The sequence below is a fragment of the Marmota marmota genome, unplaced genomic scaffold (assembly GCF_001458135.2).
Source record: "Marmota marmota marmota unplaced genomic scaffold, marMar, whole genome shotgun sequence".
NCBI classification, from domain to species: domain Eukaryota; kingdom Metazoa; phylum Chordata; class Mammalia; order Rodentia; family Sciuridae; genus Marmota; species Marmota marmota.
In genome coordinates, this window is record NW_025999900.1 from 34,825,041 (window position 1) to 34,846,213 (window position 21,173).

Consider the following 21,173-nt stretch of genomic DNA (forward strand, 5'->3'; position numbering starts at 1 on the left):
AGGGCGAAGGCAAGCAGCAACTCCAGGACAGGAGCAGGGGGGGGGGGGGCGGGGGGGGCGTTCAGCATGTGCCTAGGCAAGGGCCTATTGCTGTGGTGGAAAGCAATGGGAAAGAGGTGGGGCAGGAGGTAGGGGTGAAAAGGACAAGGCCACCCACCAAAGTCTGGGCCCATTGCAGAAATAACAGGTCCCTCCTGTCTTGGACCAGAAGAGCGACAAGATGAGTGACGCCCAGATGGCTGACTTTGGGGCAGCAGCCCAGTACCTCCGCAAGTCAGAGAAGGAGCGTCTGGAGTCCCAGACCAGGCCCTTTGACATCCGCACTGAGTGCTTTGTGCCAGATGACAAGGAAGAGTTTGTCAAGGCCAAGATTGTGTCCCGGGAAGGGGGCAAGGTCACTGCTGAGACCGAGAATGGCAAGGTGCGTGGGGGCACAGTGTCAGGGCAGGGGGGAAGTTCCTGGGGGGGTGGGAAGTGCAGGACTGGAGCTACCTATAGTGGGAATTGAAGGCCTGAGGAGAGAGCTGGGATGCAAGGTCATTTCCCTCAACAGCCCAGCACCTGAGCCTTCTCAGAGGACTCTGAGCAGATGCATCAGGATGTCACCCCAGGGATGCATACCGCTTGCCAAAGAGGATGCTGGAAGGGGTGCAGGGGGTTCACTGTTTCCCCCTCAGAGAGGTCTTGTAGATAAATAAGGCACAGACACACCATTAAATGAAGCCCCTTTCCCCTGTCCCACAGAACATGGTGGCACATGCCTATAATCCCAGCACTTGGGAGGCTAAGACAAGAGGATTGAGAGTTCAAAGCCAATCTCAGTAACTTAGTGAGGTCTAAGCAACTCAGTGAGACCCTGTCTCTAAATAAAAATACTTAAAGGACTGGGGATGTGGCTCAGCAATTTAGTGCCCCTGGGTTTAATAACTGGTACTGAAAAAGAAAGAAAGAAAAAAAAAAAGAAACAAAGAAGCTCCCCCTTCTGGCACTTGCACCCCTCCTCTCTGTGCCTCAGTTTCCTCTACTGGTTCCTTTTCTCAAATTCTCCTCAAACAAACCAAGAGCCAACTCTTAGATCCAAATGAACATAGAGCAGAAACTTTTGAGCTGAAATCTCAGTACTGGGGCCAGTGACTGTCACTCGGAAACCCCTGCTCCTGGCTTGCTCACTCTAGCCACAAGAATCACCACAGCTCACCGGCAGGGCTCAGAGCTGTGTGCCTCCCAGAATTGCTGACTGAATGTTGCATCCACTGAGGTGTGTGATAACGGGCCAAAACCCATGGGGCCCTTGCTTTGATTCTTATCCTGACTCTGCCACTACCTGGTCACTGTGAAGGCAAATCATTTAATTGTTGAGAGCCACAGCCACCACTATAAAAAAATGCTGCAATACCTACTGACAGGATCTAATATGTCAGGCCATGGCAAATTAACTAATGCCAATCAAACCACACCAACAGTGGTACATGTGGTGTGTAGGGTCTGTAAGTTGTTCTTCCAGTAGGGAAAACCCTTGCCTTGAGCAAACACTGCCCTGGAACACAGACCCCAAGAGACAACTCCTGGTAACACATAAGGTGGGCACGTATCTTGGAGCTGCCAGTACCCAGGTTTGCCTCTAGATATTTAAAACATAGGGACGGGGGTGATGATCATGGGATAGGGCCTGGAGAACTGGCAAAACAAAAGGGTCCTAGGACAGTCTCTAGGGTAGAGAGTCTGTGAGCAGGAAAATTATCAGGGGACTGTGTCCTATAGTAGCTAGAAGATAGAACCCTGATGCTGGAAGAGCTAGGGGAGCAGAGCCTTACTTGGCAAGCACAGGCTGGGAATTTGGTTGTCCTACCACCCATTTCCTCTCTAGACGGTGACCGTGAAAGAGGACCAGGTGATGCAGCAGAACCCACCCAAGTTTGACAAGATTGAGGACATGGCCATGCTGACCTTCCTGCATGAGCCGGCGGTGCTGTACAACCTCAAGGAGCGCTACGCAGCCTGGATGATCTACGTGAGTGGCTGCTGCACACGGCAGGGGCTCCTCGTCCTGGATGGAGGCCCTAGTAGGCCAGCAGAACCCTTTGAAACAAAAGGGATAGGGACTTTCCCAAGGGACCCAGTCTCTTCCTACCCACTATCCCTGGTCAGCTGCAGAAAAAGAGAAACTGGTTGGAATAACTAGAAAAGGTCCTGCCTGTCACCACTGTCCATCCCAGTCTTCCTGTTTTCCCTAACCTCATGCCCAGCCCTATCTCCTACTCCAGACCTACTCCGGCCTCTTCTGTGTCACTGTCAACCCCTACAAGTGGCTGCCAGTGTACAATGCCGAAGTGGTGGCCGCCTACCGGGGCAAGAAGAGGAGCGAGGCCCCACCTCACATCTTCTCCATCTCTGACAACGCCTATCAGTACATGCTGACAGGTGAGCCCTGCACCTGCCCTGTGCCTGCCCACCCAACCCCCAGCTGAGCCCTCAGCCCTCACTGCATTGCCTCTCCTCTTTCTCTTCCAGATCGGGAGAACCAGTCCATCCTCATCACGTGAGCAAGTGCCATCCACCTACGGGGGAGGGGGTGGTATATCCAGACTGTGATTGCAGGGAGTGTAGAGTATTGGACTCTTTCTCAAGGGAAAATCCTATACTGTGCTGGACTCTGGTTGCTTAGACTGGGAAGGGAAAAGCAAATGCTGAGCTCTGTATGAACAACAGCAAGAATCCTGGGTTCTGATTGGTCCCTGTTATCCCCAGTGGAGAATCCGGAGCAGGGAAGACTGTGAACACAAAGCGTGTCATCCAGTACTTTGCCAGTATTGCAGCCATAGGTGACCGTGGCAAGAAGGACAATCCCAATGCAAACAAGGTGTCGTGTGGCTGGCTCACAGGTTCAGAAGGGGGCAGGGCGTTGGGGGCAAAGCAGGGCTCCTGAGGGTCCACACTGTGTAGAAGACCTTGTTAGCAGGAGTCACACTCTGAAATCTGAGGTCTGACTCTCTTTGGAGCTGCAGACACACCAGCAGTTCATCCAGCCCCACCTCACCCCCCAGGGCCAGAGCAGCCTTGCTGCCCTCCCACCACCACCTAGAAGTGGACAGAGGATGAATGCCCATGGTTCTGCTCCCTTCACAGGGCACTCTGGAGGACCAGATCATCCAGGCCAACCCTGCTCTGGAGGCCTTTGGCAACGCCAAGACCGTCCGGAACGACAACTCCTCCCGCTTCGTGAGTTGTCCCTGACCACTGCCAAGTGGCCTCATTCAGAATTGACAAGAGAAGGGGGTGCTGTTTTGCCAACAGTGGGCACACTCAGTTGATTGTACTGTGTCTAGCTTTGGGATATCAACAAGCATGTGCATACACACAAATCCTCCCAATCCTGTCCTGGGAACCCAAGGAAAGTGGCCCAGAGTCACCATAACTGTTCTCTAGCCAAGTAATAGAAATGATTTGGGTCATATTTTAGATTTCTATTACGAGTATCTCCAAAGCTCTTCCACAATGGATATAGGAAGATAGCACAGGCTTTGGAGCCAAAGGCCTGACTCTCTGTGCTCAGCAAGTTCCCACACCTCCCTGAGCCCAGTTCCTTCACTGTGAAGCGGGGGCCATGACGTCTACCTTGCATAGTACTGATGGGATTACGTGAGAGAATGTAAGAGGCATAAACAGGAGAAGTTCTCCCTGTGTCAGTCCCTGGGCTGCTGATTCCACTCACATTCCCCACTGGGCATTGGCACTGTTTTCCATTTTACTGAAAATGGAAAAGAGATACCGAATATGTCATTTACATTCCAGAACCACCGGGGTTTCTGGGTTGAGTTGAGGTGCATGATTTCACTCTGTCCCTTCTGGCCAGTCCCCTTACACTGTTCCATCTGCCCACAGGGGAAATTCATCAGGATCCACTTTGGAGCCACTGGAAAGCTGGCTTCCGCGGACATAGAGACCTGTGAGTAACAGCAGAGAGCCTGCTTGTCCTCTGAGTCCTTCTTTGCCTGCCCTCCCGGCCGCACCCTGACCTCCTCATTCCATCCATCTTCTCTCTAGGTCGACATCTGCTTTATGGGTTTAGTATTTTTTTTTCTTTAACTCAATCTTTTCCCGTGGGTCTAGCTATTGCTCTGCAGGAGCCTTTCTCCCCATCTCCACCCTTCTGTTGGCTCTCCTCTCTTCCCTTCCTCTCCCACCTCACCTTTCTCTACCTTCCCCACCTCAGACCTGCTGGAGAAGTCCCGGGTGATCTTCCAGCTAAAGTCTGAGAGGAACTACCACATCTTCTACCAGATCCTGTCCAACAAGAAGCCAGAGCTGCTGGGTGAGCCCCACCTGCACCCTTGCCCCACTGCCTACCCCAAAGCCCACCTGTGTGCAGTGTGGGATCTCCTTCCCCTCACTCTGCCCACCTGCCCGCTTCCCTTCCCTCTGCTCACTCTCTTCCTCCCCCGCCTGGGACCCTGAGTCTCCTGCCTCCCCACTACACCACCGCACTCCTTACTCCTTCTCAATGGCTTCTTTCCACACCTCCCCTGGCACCTTTCTTCTCCTCATTTCTGGTTGATTCTCTCCTTATCTTCACTTGCCTTCCCTTCTTCCACACGCCATTCCCGACCATCCTCCCTCTTCCTTCTTGCTGAGACCTCAGGTGTGCCTCCCCCCCATGTAGGTCTTCATGTCCTCTGGATTCTCTCCTGGGTCCTTGCTGATCCTCCTTTTCTCTTCCTGCTCCCTTTCCTCTCCTCCTCCATTCTCCCTCCATTCTCCTCCCCCTTCCCTTCCCTGCCCTGTCCCTATCTCCTTGTCCCTGCCCTCCCTTGCCTGGCACAGACATGCTGCTGGTCACCAACAACCCCTACGACTACGCCTTCGTATCTCAGGGAGAAGTGTCCGTGGCCTCCATCGACGACTCTGAGGAGCTCATGGCCACTGATGTGAGTGAGGAGGCCGGGGTGGTGTTGTGAGGGCTCCTGAGAGCTCCTGGCCACTGCTCCAACCTCCCTCTGCACCTCTGGTTCTGTCCCAGAGTGCCTTTGACGTGCTGGGCTTCACTCCAGAGGAGAAAGCCGGTGTCTACAAGTTGACGGGCGCCATCATGCACTACGGAAACATGAAGTTCAAGCAGAAGCAGCGGGAGGAGCAGGCGGAGCCTGACGGCACAGAAGGTGAGCAGGGCAGGCGGTCAGAGGCGTTGACTAGGCCAAAGGGGCCTGCTGACTTATCATGCCAGAGACGGTCATGGGAGCTGGGTCTCCCATGCTGTATCCAAAGGTCCTTTCAACAATTCTTAAGGAATTAGGTTGAAAACAGGCTTGTTTGGACCCCATTAGAGAAAGTGAAAGGAAATCAGGAGAAGTAGATGGTTGGAGAGCCTGGTCTTTTCTAAGGGGCAAGCCCTGAATCCAGGCTTTCCTCATTTAGAGCCCAGTTAGGCCTCTGACCACTCATGGTCCCCAGATGGGCTGATTCCTGAGGACCTGAGGCTTGGGGGCCAGAGGAATGGGTTGACAGGTGGGAAGGACAGAGACACAAGGGAGTTGGGCAGACAGGGAATTCTCCCATGCCCACAGCTGCACTAACTAGAAGTGAATTGAGGCAGGGAGGGAGGATCTTTGTAAGTGCTCACTCTCTCTTTCTCAACCAGATGCTGACAAGTCCGCCTACCTTATGGGGCTGAACTCAGCTGACCTGCTCAAGGGGCTGTGCCACCCTCGGGTGAAAGTAGGCAATGAGTATGTCACCAAGGGGCAGAGCGTGCAGCAGGTATACTACTCCATCGGAGCACTGGCCAAGTCAGTGTATGAGAAAATGTTCAACTGGATGGTGACACGCATCAACGCCACCCTGGAGACCAAGCAGCCACGCCAGTACTTCATAGGAGTCCTGGACATCGCTGGCTTCGAGATCTTTGATGTGAGCCAGGGAGCCACTTGCACACTCACAGTCACTTGTGGAGGGCCAGCTATGGGTCAAGCACAGAAAGGCAGTGGCACTGACAGGGCAGTCATTGTCTCTGTCCTCAGGGCAAGCCCTCCTTCCCCTGCCTTGACCTGGGAGGGGACCAGTCCCACCCCTGCTGGGCTTGGGCATGGTGCATGGCACAGCTCTGGGCTGACCCCCGTGGCCACCCAGACACCTGCCTGCCTGACCTGCTCCTGCCCCTCCCTGCCTGCAGTTCAACAGCTTTGAGCAGCTCTGCATCAACTTCACCAACGAGAAGCTGCAGCAGTTCTTCAACCACCACATGTTCGTGCTGGAACAGGAGGAGTACAAGAAGGAGGGCATCGAGTGGGAGTTCATTGACTTTGGCATGGACCTGCAGGCCTGCATCGACCTCATCGAAAAGGTGCCTGGCTCCATCTTCTGTAACTCCCTCCTCTGCCATATCAGAAAAAGTGACAGCCCCGCTCCCTTCTGCATTCAAGAAACTAGAGTTCCCCAGAATCCTGGGTCCTCCTCCAGACCCAGCTTTCACCCACTGTGAAGTCATGGGCATACACAGGATGATCCCCTTTGGTCTTTCCCCAAGATTTCTAATCCTGTTCTCTCTGTATGGTGGTGGCATTTCTGTAGTAAAAGTGAAGTGTAGAGAAGGAGAGTCTCCTGGCCTCTCTCAACCCCATAAGAAGCATCTTTCATGGAAAAATCCTAGACTAAAACTAGAGACATTTGGCTTCCTATCCTCTTCCTGTTCACTGAGAAATAAGCCAGTCTGCAGCCCCTCTTCTCTGTGGATGGTCCTCAGGAGAGACGGGGGAGAAGGTGGGAGCCACCTCATGCCAGTGCTGACTGCCCTCAGTGTGCCTTTGTTCTTTGCTAACACAGGCCAGAGCCTGAGTATCTCCCATCCAAGTAGTAACTAGGTCCGACCCTGCTTAGATTCTGAGACAAGAGGAGATCTGGAACATTGAGGGTGGTATGGTCACAGAGAGAGCCGAGTATCCCACCTGCACCTAGCCAGTCTCTACCTTCACAAAATGTGAGCTTCCCATAGTCTTTGAGTCATTATCCTAAAACTATGGGAAAAAAGCATGAGTACATACATATATACATGTATGTGTGTGTGTGTGTGTGTGGGTGCATATGTATGTTTTTCTAGAGAGATATTCTTTGGCTTAAACAAATTTTCAAAAGCATTCCTATACCAAGAAAAGCCAAGAACTACATTCCCTGAAAGATGGAGTGTTGTACAGAGCCTAGGTCCTTCTAATCAACCCTTGAAGCATTGCTACCTGTGTCCAGTAGATAGACGTCTGACCTGCCCCTGCAGTCTGATTCCTCTGACACTTCTGTTCCTGGCCTAGTGTCCCTGGTGCAGAGACATCAGGAAAAAATGGTCAGTGTTGTGAAGTATTGAGGCCTTGAGGGATGATTAGGAGTACATAGCTCTTTGCTGGGTCCCCTGAGGCAGAAAAGGTCATACAGGCTAGATCTGAGTGTAATTGGATTTAGGTCATTTCCAGGAATATTGGCTTCTTATCCTGGGACAAGAGGTATAAGCACAGGTTCCCTTTGGCCCACCAGCAACACTGGGCTGTGGAGTCTTCTCGCTCAGGATGTGGGACTCTGGAAGCCTGGGAATATGCTAAGTGATTCTCTCTCCACCTTCCCACCCTGACCTCAGCCCATGGGCATCATGTCCATCCTGGAAGAGGAGTGCATGTTCCCCAAGGCTACTGACATGACCTTCAAGGCCAAGCTCTATGACAACCACCTGGGCAAGTCCAACAACTTCCAGAAGCCACGCAATATCAAGGGGAAGCCGGAAGCCCACTTCTCCCTGATCCACTATGCTGGCACCGTGGACTACAACATCTTGGGCTGGCTGGAGAAGAATAAGGACCCACTCAATGAGACAGTGGTGGGCTTATACCAGAAGTCCTCCCTCAAGCTCATGGCCACACTCTTCTCTTCCTATGCTTCTGTTGATAGTGGTAAGGAAGCAGCCCCTGCATTGAGCCAGGGGACTTTTAGAGGTGCAGGGTCCAGAAGTAGGCAAGGGGAGGCTGTTAGTCAGGAGGTCCCACCAGAGTCCATCTCTACCTCCCCTTAGTACCTGCCTTTGTCCACTTGGTGTTTTGCATACTGGTGCACATGTCTGCTTCCTCAAGGTCAGTAAGAGCAGTACATACAACATTGTCCCAGGCCCAGCATAGAGCCATGCAAGCAAGAATTCTTAGTCTACAGGAAGAGGATCACTGAACACATGGTAGAACAAATGGACCTGTAATTCAGAGAGAAAGAAAAAGGGTGTAGATTGAAATTAAAAGGATAAGAAGAAAACTAGAAAGTGGGAAGACATAAGAATGGAGGGGAGTGTTAGAAGAGGAGGGTTAGGCCCCTGATGGGATTTCAATGTCTACCGATGAGCTGCCTTATGGGCTTGGTCTTATCCAATCCTCTTTCCAGCTTTTAGAGGTAGTTACTCCATCCTCATGGAAACCTGAAGAATAGCCTTACCAAAGTCACAAAGCTATTGAGTGCCAGAGCCCTGTCCCTGCCCCAGGGTTCCTCTGTTGTTAAGCTCTTGTTCATTGTTCCTTTTCCCATTATTAGGGGATAGTGGTAAAGGCAAAGGAGGCAAGAAAAAGGGCTCATCCTTCCAGACCGTGTCTGCTCTCCACCGGGTAAGAAGGGCCCAGGGATTCCTGAGGACCTGTGGTGGGGAAGCCCTAGGCCTTGGGCTGCATTGCCCTATCCTGCTGCCCTGAGGTTGAGGAGGAAAGAGGCCAAAGTCATGTGGTAATTTTTAGCATGTAAATTCTAGACAAGCCTGAACTCACATCATGAATTAGTTGTCAACCCCCTGTCCCGTGGCTCCCATAAGTTCTGGTGACAGGGTGCCTGGGACCAGGGCTCAGGGACCTAAAAGAAGGCCCTTGTGGTTCCTAACTCTCCATCTTCATCCACCCCAGGAAAATCTGAATAAGCTGATGACCAACCTGAGGTCCACCCATCCTCACTTTGTGCGCTGCATCATCCCCAATGAACGAAAGGCTCCAGGTGAGCCCCAGGGAAGGCTTAAGTCTGGGGAGGATGCCTGACATCCACTTACCCTGAGAATGACCCCTTCTCCTCCCCTCTTGCCACAGGGGTGATGGACAACCCCCTGGTCATGCACCAGCTGCGCTGCAACGGTGTTCTGGAGGGCATCCGCATCTGCAGGAAGGGCTTCCCCAACCGCATCCTCTATGGGGACTTCCGGCAGAGGTGGGTACGGGCGTGCCCCGGAGTGCAGGGAGCAGAGGAGCAGTAGTCTGCAGACATCCCTGGAATTCTGTAGGCAGAGCATAATCCATGCACAATGCAAGTGACCCCAGCACTCCCTTCCCCAGGTATCGCATCCTGAACCCGGCGGCCATCCCTGAGGGACAGTTCATTGACAGCAGGAAAGGGGCAGAGAAACTGCTGAGCTCTCTGGACATTGACCACAACCAGTACAAGTTTGGCCACACCAAGGTGAGTCTAGAGCCCTGCTAGGTGGTTGCAAGGCAGGTGGCCATGATGGGTAAAGCTGCAGGAGGCAGATCCTCAATTCCTGGCTTCCTTGTTAGCCCAAGAGCTGAAACCCAGGCTTCACTTCTCTCTTGTGTTTTGCATTTGCAGTCTTGGGTTTAGGATGTGGAGTGATGGGTCCTCTGGGAACTCATCCAGGGTCCTCCCACCTCTTTATCCACCCCAGTTGTCTCAGATCTGAGGCTGAGGCCTCCTTGGTTCTAACCCCTGTCCACAGGTGTTCTTCAAAGCTGGGCTTCTGGGGCTGCTGGAAGAGATGCGAGATGAGAGGCTAAGCCGCATCATCACACGCATCCAGGCCCAGTCCCGGGGCCAGCTCATGCGCATTGAGTTCAAGAAGATCGTGGAGCGCAGGTAAGGCAGGAGGGAAAGGGGAAGGCACCCCAGAGATGCAAGAGGCAGACAAGACGTACCAACTGGTATGGTTCAGAAGATTGGGCTGCACATCCTGGCTTTGCCACTTACTTGGTGGCCTGAAAAAATTATTTCTTACCACTCTGGGTCTCATTTGGATTTTTTTTAAATAAAAATACTCCAAAGAAATACCATTTTAAAACACCAGATCAAAAAAAAAAAAAAAAAACACCAGATCAACCAAAATTATGAATGCTGACCCACTGTTAACAAATGTGTAAATTAGTACAACCTCTTTGGAAAGCGATTCATCATTATCATTTAAAAATGAACAGTCACAAACTTTTAAATTCCCATCCTGAGTACTTTTCCACAGAGAAGCTACACATGTGCACCATGAAAAAAAAAAAAAAAGAATCTTCATAGGAACATTGGTCAGAAATCTAGAAACAATCTGAATTTCCATGTTTTTTATCCAAAGGTGAATAGATAAATAGTATTATAACCATTCAGTGGAATATTACAAAGCAATAAAAAGAGTGAACTACAACTATATAGTACAATTGTGTTGAACCTTAAAGTGCATTGTTGGTTTTTTGTTTTTGTTTTGGTACTAGGGACACTTTGGTACCCAGGGAAACTTAATCACTGATTTTTATTGAGCAACTCCATACTCAGTGTAGTGATGTTGGGTTGGGAGTACACGTAGGGAGTAAGGCTACAAGAAGGGCTCCTGCCTCTGATGCCTACAAACTTGCTTAAATGGGAGGAAGGCCAAGTGCAGTTGGCTCCATGATTGAGAAGTGCTCCTTCATGGGGTTCCTCCCTACCTCCACGTTTCCTTGTCAGGGATGCCCTGCTGGTAATACAGTGGAACATTCGGGCCTTCATGGGAGTCAAGAATTGGCCATGGATGAAACTCTACTTCAAGATCAAGCCACTGCTGAAGAGCGCAGAGACAGAGAAGGAGATGGCCAACATGAAGGAGGAGTTCGGGCGCATCAAAGAGACACTGGAGAAATCTGAGGCTCGCCGCAAGGAGCTGGAGGAGAAGATGGTGTCCCTGCTACAGGAAAAGAATGACCTGCAGCTCCAAGTGCAGGCAGTAAGTCCATGTGATTACCTGCTCATCTCTCCTTTTCTCTCACCCGGATCATAACCCTTTTTATCACAAGGGACCCCAAGTCTAAGAGCTCAGCTCTCCTTAGACCCTGCATATCTCCTCTCTTAATCACCAGTGTCTTCCCTGTCCTCTTTTCCCAGGAACAAGACAACCTCAATGATGCAGAGGAGCGATGCGACCAGCTGATCAAGAACAAGATCCAGCTGGAGGCCAAGGTGAAGGAGATGACCGAGAGGCTGGAGGATGAGGAGGAGATGAATGCTGAGCTCACTGCCAAGAAGCGCAAGCTGGAAGATGAGTGCTCTGAGCTCAAGAAGGACATTGATGACTTGGAGCTGACACTGGCCAAGGTGGAGAAGGAGAAGCACGCAACAGAGAACAAGGTGAGGGTAGCTCCCTCTGGCTCCAGCCCAGGTCTCCTCAGGATTCCCAGGCCAGTATGTGGTCCTGGTCCTTAACATGGCGGTCCCCCGAGATGTCTCCAGACCAGTGACCTTTGACCTTAAAGGGGCTGGGATTTGGGATTGACAGGTGAAGAACCTCACAGAGGAGATGGCTGGGCTGGATGAGATCATTGCCAAACTGACCAAGGAGAAGAAAGCTCTGCAAGAGGCCCACCAGCAGGCCCTGGATGACCTTCAGGCTGAGGAGGACAAGGTCAACACCCTGACCAAGTCTAAGATGAAGCTGGAGCAGCAGGTGGATGATGTGAGTAGAAAGAATCATGTTCTGACTCTCTCAGATCCAGATTTTGCAGTCAACACCAATGGTCAAGGGGGTTCCTGATCCCTAGACCTAAGTTCTATGGCCCCTGGAGATTTTTTTGCTCTCTTCATTGGGCTAGGTCTCTGAATCCTGTGGGCTCTCAAGATTTCTCTGCTGATTTGACTTCCAATCCCATTGGACTTCACCTTTAAGTAAAAGCAGATGAACACATACGGATTTCAGGTTTTCTGGATGTTGTTCATTTTCTTCTCCTCACCAGCTGGAGGGATCCCTGGAGCAAGAAAAAAAGGTGCGCATGGACCTGGAGCGAGCGAAGCGGAAGCTGGAGGGTGACCTGAAGCTGACCCAGGAGAGCATCATGGACCTGGAGAATGACAAACTGCAGCTGGAAGAAAAGCTCAAGAAGTATGCAGCATGGTAGCCAGGAGGGGTTAATGGTGGTGTCAGGCCTGGTAGCAGGGGCTCAGGGTGCTGCACCTCTTCGGGTATGTGCACCCTGGACACACTGGAAATGAGGGTGATCACAACCCTCTACCTTCACTGTCTGGACCAGGAGGGAGGGAGTTTCACTGTCTGGGCCAGCTCGCCATGCTGAGGCAAGCAAAGAGAATGGGCCCAGAGGAAGGAGGACCACTATTCACCATCCCCATTCTCCTCCAGGAAAGAGTTTGACATTAACCAGCAGAACAGTAAGATTGAGGATGAGCAGGCTCTGGCCCTTCAGCTGCAGAAGAAACTGAAGGAAAACCAGGTGATGTTCTTCCCAGCGCAGCCAAGGGGCAACTCAACCTCCTGAGGCTGAAGGAACTGCTTAGGGTTTTAGACGATGTCTGGAACTCCAGGCAGCCCCAGAGACTCAATTATCCCTGACTTACAGGCACCCTAGAACACCAGCCTACCCCTAGTGAGCAAGGATATATTATTTCAGCAACACTATTTTAAGGATGAATTGTACCTACTAAAAGGGTTTCTCTCTTTGAGATGTGCTTTACATCATGGGCTTTCCGCTCTGGGGTTAGTAATGGAACTCAGTTCTCCCCTAATCCTTTCTCTGCATGGGTGGGGCAGCTCCTACCACCTTGAGCAAGTCACTTACCCTTTCTGATCCTCAGATTCTCTTCTCATCTAACAAAACCCTGCCTTTCAGGACCAGACGAGATAATGTATATGGAACCACTGTGTCAACTAGAAAGCTCCACATAAATGTCATTTTGATAAAAAGTTACAGAAGTTACCAACCCCTAGCAAGAGAGTATTCTTTCACCATAGGCCATGCATGCTAGTGCATACCTGTACTCCCAACTGCTTAGGAGCCCACAAGTTTGAAGACAGCCTTGGGCAACACAGCAGGACCTATCTCCAAAAAACAAAAACAACCCAGTCCAGTCTCTCTTACCTTTAACGTAACTTGAATTTGAATGTGTTTTAGCAGTGGGTTTGTCAAACAAGCCCTGGAAACCTAAAGACAGGCACTGTCTCCATGGCCATATCTGGACAGAGTGAAAACAGACACTCAGCTACCAGGGGCAGGGCCTGGTTCTCTCATTTTCTGAGTAGGCTGCAGCTTATAGAAATAACTGGTCTCCCCTCAGCACAGGGGGTCCTTGGCTCAGAGTACAGGTAACTTGTAAGCACAATTTCATTCCTTTAAGCTATTCAGGGATTCCCCTCTCATCTTTGGTGCTCCTTCTGGGGTTTGGCCAGAATATTGGGCCATTCCTGGGATCTTCTATCCTGGTGCGGGCAACTTCTTTGGTTTTTTGGACCCAGAACAACAGTGTTGTTATCCTCATCAGGTCTTGACATGAGCTGTGGCTTCTCCCCTCCCTCTTTGCATTCTTGAGCATAAGTTCCAACTTCTCCATCCCAGGAACAGAAGCATAGGTCCTCTCTCTCTTCCTCCCAGGACCAACCCTGTTATCCATTAAAGCCACCTATTTTCCCAGATGAAGGAAACACCAACAATCCTCCTCTTTGCTTCTAACTAACCAAACAGCAGATCAAAATGGTAGATGGGACATTCTCCCAATTTGGTCCCAACCAGGGCTAAGCCCAGAGCAATGAGATAGGGGCACAATAAAGAGGAGGGCACTCTGCTAGCTCTCACCTGAACTAAAGGGAGCAAGCAAACTAGAATCCAATCCTGGTCATAAATAAGTAAGCCCCAAAGAGTGAGGAATATGGTCGATCAGACTTTGTCATTAAGTTGGAAAATTACAATAGTATTTGATTGTTCTGAGGCAATTGAAATATTGTTGCAAACATCTGTAGAAATACAAGCATCCTCTGTCCTGTCTTATGGTAAGGGGAGCACAATGTAGTAAATATGTGGACTCTGAGATTCCTGATTTCATGGGATCTCATGGTACTCCTCAGAACACCAGCTCTGAGAGTTGAAAGCTGCAGATGCCCAGATGGAGTCTGAGAAGCCCTCAAGAAATGCCTTGAAGGTTTCACTTCAACTAAATTCTTATTGATGGCCAGTGCATTATATGGTGCTTAGCCTTATCCCTGGCCTCTACCCACTAGACACTGGTAGCATCTCCCATTATATCATAACAATTAAAAATGCCTCCAGACATTGCCAACTGTCCTATAGGGGTGCAAAATTGCCCGTGTTAAGAACCACTGCTCAAGAGGGACCAAAGTATTTGGGAGTATTTTAGAGTCTTGGTGGGGTCCAGTGGAAGAGTCTGACCAGCTGGTCTGAGCCCTTCTCATCTGGGCCCAGGCACGCATTGAGGAGCTGGAGGAGGAGCTGGAGGCTGAGCGCACGGCCAGGGCCAAAGTGGAGAAGCTGCGCTCAGACCTGTCCCGAGAGCTGGAGGAGATCAGTGAGAGGCTGGAGGAGGCCGGAGGGGCCACATCTGTGCAGATCGAGATGAACAAGAAGCGAGAGGCCGAGTTCCAGAAGATGAGGAGGGACCTGGAGGAGGCCACGCTGCAGCACGAGGCCACAGCCGCAGCCCTGCGCAAGAAGCACGCTGACAGTGTGGCCGAGCTGGGTGAGCAGATCGACAACCTGCAGCGGGTGAAGCAGAAGCTGGAGAAGGAGAAGAGCGAGTTCAAGCTGGAGCTGGACGATGTCACCTCCAACATGGAGCAGATCATCAAGGCCAAGGTGAGCCCAGCTCCACTTCTCCTCTCCCTCTTCTCTCGGAAACTGTGGCTTCCTCCCGTGTTCTCTCTACGTGTCCTCTCTCTTGTCCTTCTCACTCCCTTCATCTTCCTTGATCTTCAGATCCTCTCTATCCTGCTCCTCCCTGGCCCTCACCTCCTCCTTTCTTTAATTCATGCCCCCTCTTCAGACTGATCCCTTTCCACACTCCTTCTGTCTCCCTCCTGCCCTCTGTGCTCTTCCCACCTTCGCCCTCTCTTCTTTCCTGAAGTCTGGTTAACCCAGTCCCTTCTCCCTGCCAACCCTGGCCCTTCCCGCATTCACCTTCTCTGTGTCCATTACTGCCTGAAGGCAAACCTGGAGAAAGTGTCTCGGACACTGGAGGACCAGGCCAATGAGTACCGCATGAAGCTGGAAGAGGCCCAGCGCTCCCTCAATGACTTCACTACACAGCGAGCCAAGCTGCAGACCGAGAATGGTGGGTGCCCCTGACCATCCCCACTCCTGTCCTGCATAGGGCATTGGTTTCCCTCTTTCACGGCCCACAAATCCCTCATTCTGCCTCCAGGAGAGTTAGCCCGGCAACTAGAGGAAAAGGAGGCTCTGATCTCCCAACTGACACGAGGGAAGCTCTCCTACACCCAGCAGATGGAAGACCTCAAGAGGCAGCTAGAGGAGGAAGGCAAGGTGAGGCCCAGCTAGGGGAAGTGGGACAGGCTTGATGGTGGCCCTGAACATTAAACCTCAACTCCAAAACTAGGTCTGGAGAGACTGGCTCAAAAGTACACACCTATAATCCCAGCTACTTGGGTGGCTGGGGCAGGTAGAACACAAGTTTGAGGTCAGCCTAGGCAACTTAGTGAGATCCTCTTAAAATAAAAAGAACCGGGGATGTAGCTCAGTGGTAGTGTGCTTACCTAGTATGATTCATTCACCAGTTTAAAAAAAAGGAAGGAAGGAAGGAAAGGAGAGAGAGAAGAATTGGGCCTGGAGGCTGGAGAGACACCTCCATAATGAAGAACACTCTAGTCCAGATTCTCCTACCTTCTAGCTAAGCAACACCCCATCAGTGCTTCTTTCCTTGTTGCTAAAGGCATGCAGTAGGCAAACTGGGAAGCCACTCAAAGACTGAGATTCCACCTCAGTGCTCATGCTGGATGAGGCTGAGGCTCAATTGAAGGGATTCCCTCTACCTCTGGTGTCCACCTCTCCCCAGGCCAAGAACGCCCTGGCCCACGCACTGCAGTCGGCCCGGCATGACTGTGACCTGCTGCGGGAGCAGTATGAAGAGGAGATGGAGGCCAAGGCCGAACTACAGCGTGTCCTGTCCAAGGCCAACTCAGAGGTGGCCCAGTGGAGGACCAAGTATGAGACAGATGCCATCCAGAGAACAGAGGAGCTGGAGGAGGCCAAGTGAGTGCTGAATGCCTCCACCCTGATTCTCAGAGAGGAACAGAGAACCTGGGGTGGAGACAGGCAGAGTGGATATAAGTAAGTGGTTTGGGGTGGGAGTGACAGGGGATGGGTGAAACCTGGCGGGCAATAGAAGTGCTTAAAAGGAAGCCTGGATTCTGCAGTCTGTGAGCCCTGGCTGGCCCTAACCCACTTCCTGTGACAGGCGAGCTTTTGGCCCGGGTTATACCTAATGCTCATGTATAAGACGAGCAAAAAGCTTGTTGGTCAGAGGAGCGATCGTCAATCAGCCTGATGAGGGACTGGGAAGAAGTTGCGCAGCCTATGCTGATGAACTGTTCTAGGCACCAGCAGTCTTGGCTCCTCTAGGCTGGGGTTCCAGTGTCCCAGGGAGCTGTGGAAGGGTGTGGGTCTTCCTCATCTGCAGTACCAGTACGAGAGAGTCAACACTGATCCCCACCGTTCCCATGTAGAGTCACACACACACATATTCCCCCCCAGCTCCAGACTGAAGTGGAGGAGGCAGTGCAGGAGTGCAGGAATGCCGAGGAGAAGGCCAAGAAGGCCATCACAGATGTGAGTCCCCCACCCTGCTCACCCACTCCAGGCCCATGTCCCCTGGGCTAGGCAGTGAGGGTGTGAAGACTTGACCACACCATGTACCCTGCTTTCCTGTGCACAGGCTGCCATGATGGCAGAGGAGCTGAAGAAGGAGCAGGACACAAGCGCCCACCTGGAGCGCATGAAGAAGAACATGGAGCAGACCATCAAGGACCTGCAGCACCGGCTGGACGAGGCTGAGCAGATCGCCCTCAAGGGTGGCAAAAAGCAGCTGCAGAAGCTGGAGGCCCGGGTGCGGGAGCTGGAGAATGAGCTGGAGGCCGAGCAGAAGCGCAATGCAGAGTCAGTGAAGGGCATGAGGAAGAGTGAGCGGCGCATCAAGGAGCTCACCTACCAGGTGCGGGCAGGTGGATCAGAAGTAGATGTGGCAGCTGCTTTGCCAGCACACACAGGGCACCTGCTGAGCTGCTGTCCAGGATTGCCAGGCTGCACACCCATCACCTGCTCTTTGAGATGCTGTCTGTAGATTTATTTTTCTTTCTGACCCTGGAGTCAGTTCCACTTGCATCCATGAATTTTTGTAGCAAAAATGGAGAATCCACTTCCATTTTAACCAGAAAACTCTTTTAACCAGAATCCCCCCAGATTTCTTTGTTTGATTGCTTTTTTGCAGTGCTGAAAATCAAATCCTGGGATTTGTGCATTATATGTAAGAGGTTTACCACCGAGCTATGTCCCCAGCTCCCCTGCCCCAGGAGTTTTATAACCCAAAGTTATAAAAACATGGTAGCCAAAGTGCTACCATGAGTGCTACTATGAAAGCTTCAGAATAGTCGGAAATCTTTCCACCTACTACCAACCTGACAGGGAGACATGAGTCAGGTGATGGGAAAGACTCAGAGTTCTTCCAGGAACTTCTGGGACCCAAAAAAAAAAAAGACCTTAGAGAAAAACCTCCACCTGCATAGCTCAGAGCCTTTGCTTTTGACCTGTTATTTTCACAGTCTTCTGGAAAGTAAGACCAAGAAGATGGAGATGTTGGTCCATTTAAAGGTGGATATCAGAGGCATAGGAAAGAGATTATAGATAGAGAACTGCAGATTTTTATGGATAAAGATGGAAAGGGCATCCTAGCACATACATGATATGAAAATAGGAATGATCAAATGACATTGGAACCAGTGATCCTGGTGCCCAGATTTTGGCCCAGGGCAATGTATTAGAATATTAGGCTATGATAGATCAGAATAATCTGGACAGGGATGGGGATATAGCTCAGTTGGTAGAGTACTTGCCTCCCATGCACAAGGCCCTGGGTTCAATCCCCAGCACCACACACACACACACACACACACACACACACACAAAATAATAATAATAATAATAGGAATAATCTGGACAATGATAATATCCCCTTATTTCTGCCTTCCTCATTGTTTCTCTCTGGTCATCTCAAGAACCACTAGGCAATAGCACCCAAGTTGTTCCAGGTGAGAACCCTATCCAACAGATCAAGGCTGGAACAGGCCAAGTGCATCCATATGACCACATTAGAGAATTCTATTAGGTTCTGAGCCCCTTCCCTGACTTTGGACCACAAGCCTCATTGCTTTGTGAGTCCCTGACTTAGAAGCTTGCCCTGCTCCTTTGACCTACAGGTAGAAGCAGAGACGGACCCTTACCTACCACCTCCTTAATCTGGGCTATTGGAGGGAGGAGGGGTGGTTGAGGCCTGGGGAGAAGAGTGGAATAGGGAAGACAAAAAGGTAATTGCACTTGTTGTTCTCTGAAAACTGGTTTCTCCCACCCACACACCCCAGACAGAGGAGGACAAAAAGAACCTGCTGCGGCTGCAGGACCTGGTGGACAAGCTGCAGCTGAAGGTCAAGGCCTACAAGCGCCAGGCTGAGGAGGCGGTGAGTTTGTGGTGTTCTCCCTTCTTTCATCAACATACCTACTATGTGTGAGAGCCCATGAGTATCTGCCATTGCCAGGCCTGGATGAAGGGTCAGCTCTAATCTTTATCAGACATTTATTCTATATGTCTGTGAGCTCTGAGCTGTGTCAGGTACTCTGAGTTCATGATGTAGTGACCCAGCACCTGCCCAACAGCTGCCCATAGTCCACACACCATAAACCCAAGGGAAAGCAGCGGAAAGGGATCATTGGTATTGAAGGCAGGAAAAAGGTCACAGTTAGAATCAGGCCTGAAAGGGAACCTGACTAGGCATAGCACAGTGAGGAAAACATCTGGTGAGCAGGAAAGTGTGGGCATGAGGTATGGATGAGCACATCTATGCAGGAAGTTCCAGGGTCAGCAAGCATCTGAGTTATGATTAGAATAGGTGCAGTGAAACTGGGCTCTGGGGTGGGGAGAGGGCCATGCCAGCCAGCATGGCATTTATCCTGGGCACTGGATGGCTGTGAAATATCCTAAATGCTGGACAAGTTTGAGGAAGGTGTAATGTCAGGTGCATGAGACCCTTTAAGGCTGTTGCAGGAACTTGGGTAAGAAGTGAGTGGTTCAGAGACAGGGAGCTGGTCTCAGGCCCCATCCTCACATCCCCCAACTCCCCATAGGAGGAGCAGGCCAACACCAACCTGTCCAAGTTCCGCAAGGTGCAGCACGAGCTGGATGAGGCAGAGGAACGGGCCGACATCGCTGAGTCCCAGGTCAACAAGCTTCGGGCCAAGAGCCGTGACATTGGCGCCAAGGTGGGTCCCTCCCTTGGTCTGTACTAGTCAGACAGGAATCTCTGCAGAGAGCCCAATCCCATTCTCTCATCCACTAAACTATAAGCACCCCTAATATGGGATCCCAAGATCACTGAAGCCTAACTGCCCCCACTTTCTTTAGTGGTTCTGGGGATTGAACCCAGGGCCTTGTACATGCTAGGCAAGTACTCTACCACTGTGCTGCATCCCCAGCCCTAACCTTTCCCTTTCTGTGGGTATCTCTCTTTGCCCCTGAAAGCCCTAGTGACCTAGCACCTGCCCAACATCTGAATCTTCCCCAAACCTTCCTCCCTCTTGCCAGCCGCCCCTCACAGCCCCTTTTTCTTTCTCAGCAAAAAATGCATGATGAAGAGTGATGCTGCCTCCAAAACCTGGCTGATGCTCACCCACAATAAACATGAGACCTGACACTGCTGTGCCTTTTTGTCCTTCCTGAAGCCCATCCTGGAGCAAGAGGGCTGGTGGCCACAGCCCCTCTATCAGAGCTGTGGGAATCAAAGCACCTCACATCTTTAGAGGAGGCAACCAAGCCCAGAGAAGTGAGGTGTTCTGCCTGGCAGCATGAGTCCTAGCTCTGCTTGGTCAATCCTAAGGAAAGGGGACAGAAATTTTAGCAGTGGAAGAAATAAAGGCACCAACAGGGTGAGCCAATTATAGACATTGAGATACAGAATTTTGGTGTCAAAGTGGAAGCTACCCTCTGCCAACCCATCTCTGAGGCCACTACCGGCATTAACATTGTCCTGGGATACCTGATCTTTGCAAACAAATTTTCTGCTGATGCCCAACATGGTTCAGAGCTGGCTGAGGAGGGAGGCACAGGGAAAAGATGTGGAAAAGGTCCTATTCTAGTCAGCTCCTTGGGAATAGCTCACAGGAATTACCAGCCTCTGTGGGTTAGCACCTCCCCATGAGGGTATCCCAGGATTCCAGGACCAGCCAATGCTGAGCCCATTCAGTATTACAGGGTGGATGAAGTGTGGCAATGCTCATCCATTTTTACTGTCACACAGACATGGACAAGCACAGAGGCATACACAGGCACTCACCATTGAGCAAGGTTCTCCTGTCTCTGAGCTTTTACTGAGGACCACTCACATAGTTGCTCAGGGTTCAGCTGGTTTAACTTCCTTTTGCTCAAAGTAAAGCTCTACCCTCCACTGGACTTTTTGACGAGGCTCTACAGACCACCTTCTCATTCCTTTACCTGGCACCCCGCTCCCCAACTCCACTAGTTGATCTTCTTCTATCCCTCCTTTCAGGTGGTGCCCATCCAATCACATTCCTGCCAGGTCAGCCACCTCGTCTTGAGAATTAATTATACATAAAACCAGAGAGCTGTGAGCAGAATCCAGGAAAACAAAATCCAGTTGGTTCTAGACTTGGAGAACCTGCCAGGAGAGGCTGTCAGATCTGATGAGGAGCCAGGGCAAAAGGATAGGAGAACAGAAAACAGGAGGCAGAAAAAGTCAATCCAAGAGAGGAGTGGGCAGGACCCAGGAAGCAGAGCACCACCCCAGAGCTCAAGATCCAAGGTCTAGGCAGGGCTTGGGGACTGGGGCCTGCAACTGTAAGGAGCACCCCAAAAGATAAAGGAAGGCATTTCATAACAGGAACAATCAAGCACTCGGGATA

At 51.1% G+C, this 21,173-nt stretch overlaps 2 protein-coding genes across 3 annotated transcripts in view; both read left to right on the top strand.

The window, feature by feature from the left end:
- The window catches only part of LOC107143932 (myosin-6), an 18,033-nt gene extending 1,768 nt beyond the window's left edge, over positions 1-16,265 (top strand). The window contains exons 3-29 of one of the 2 annotated variants that reach the window (XM_048798804.1): positions 179-421; positions 1,868-2,011; positions 2,265-2,421; positions 2,512-2,539; positions 2,749-2,860; positions 3,127-3,219; positions 3,883-3,946; positions 4,214-4,312; positions 4,822-4,925; positions 5,018-5,156; positions 5,636-5,904; positions 6,167-6,337; positions 7,616-7,925; positions 8,548-8,618; positions 8,907-8,994; positions 9,084-9,201; positions 9,327-9,450; positions 9,725-9,861; positions 10,711-10,966; positions 11,125-11,367; positions 11,516-11,692; positions 11,970-12,115; positions 12,371-12,461; positions 14,442-14,831; positions 15,180-15,306; positions 15,397-15,515; positions 16,045-16,265. In XM_048798804.1, coding sequence (XP_048654761.1) covers positions 221-421; positions 1,868-2,011; positions 2,265-2,421; positions 2,512-2,539; positions 2,749-2,860; positions 3,127-3,219; positions 3,883-3,946; positions 4,214-4,312; positions 4,822-4,925; positions 5,018-5,156; positions 5,636-5,904; positions 6,167-6,337; positions 7,616-7,925; positions 8,548-8,618; positions 8,907-8,994; positions 9,084-9,201; positions 9,327-9,450; positions 9,725-9,861; positions 10,711-10,966; positions 11,125-11,367; positions 11,516-11,692; positions 11,970-12,115; positions 12,371-12,461; positions 14,442-14,831; positions 15,180-15,306; positions 15,397-15,515; positions 16,045-16,245 — 4,179 coding nt within the window. In that variant the 5' untranslated portion in view covers positions 179-220 and the 3' untranslated portion in view covers positions 16,246-16,265. The remainder of the gene's footprint in view (positions 1-178; positions 422-1,867; positions 2,012-2,264; positions 2,422-2,511; positions 2,540-2,748; positions 2,861-3,126; positions 3,220-3,882; positions 3,947-4,213; positions 4,313-4,821; positions 4,926-5,017; positions 5,157-5,635; positions 5,905-6,166; positions 6,338-7,615; positions 7,926-8,547; positions 8,619-8,906; positions 8,995-9,083; positions 9,202-9,326; positions 9,451-9,724; positions 9,862-10,710; positions 10,967-11,124; positions 11,368-11,515; positions 11,693-11,969; positions 12,116-12,370; positions 12,462-14,441; positions 14,832-15,179; positions 15,307-15,396; positions 15,516-16,044) is intronic. The other variant, XM_015487762.2, reaches the window with a different exon arrangement.
- A 434-nt stretch (positions 16,266-16,699) lies between these two features.
- On the top strand, positions 16,700-19,946 carry LOC125615270 (myosin-7). Its single transcript, XM_048798819.1, has 5 exons — positions 16,700-16,817; positions 16,924-17,199; positions 18,623-18,718; positions 19,383-19,517; positions 19,871-19,946. Exons 2-5 carry the CDS (start codon positions 16,930-16,932, stop codon positions 19,892-19,894), a joined length of 525 nt encoding a protein of 174 aa, XP_048654776.1. The 5' UTR covers positions 16,700-16,817; positions 16,924-16,929; the 3' UTR covers positions 19,895-19,946.
- Positions 19,947-21,173: the final 1,227 nt, after the last annotated feature.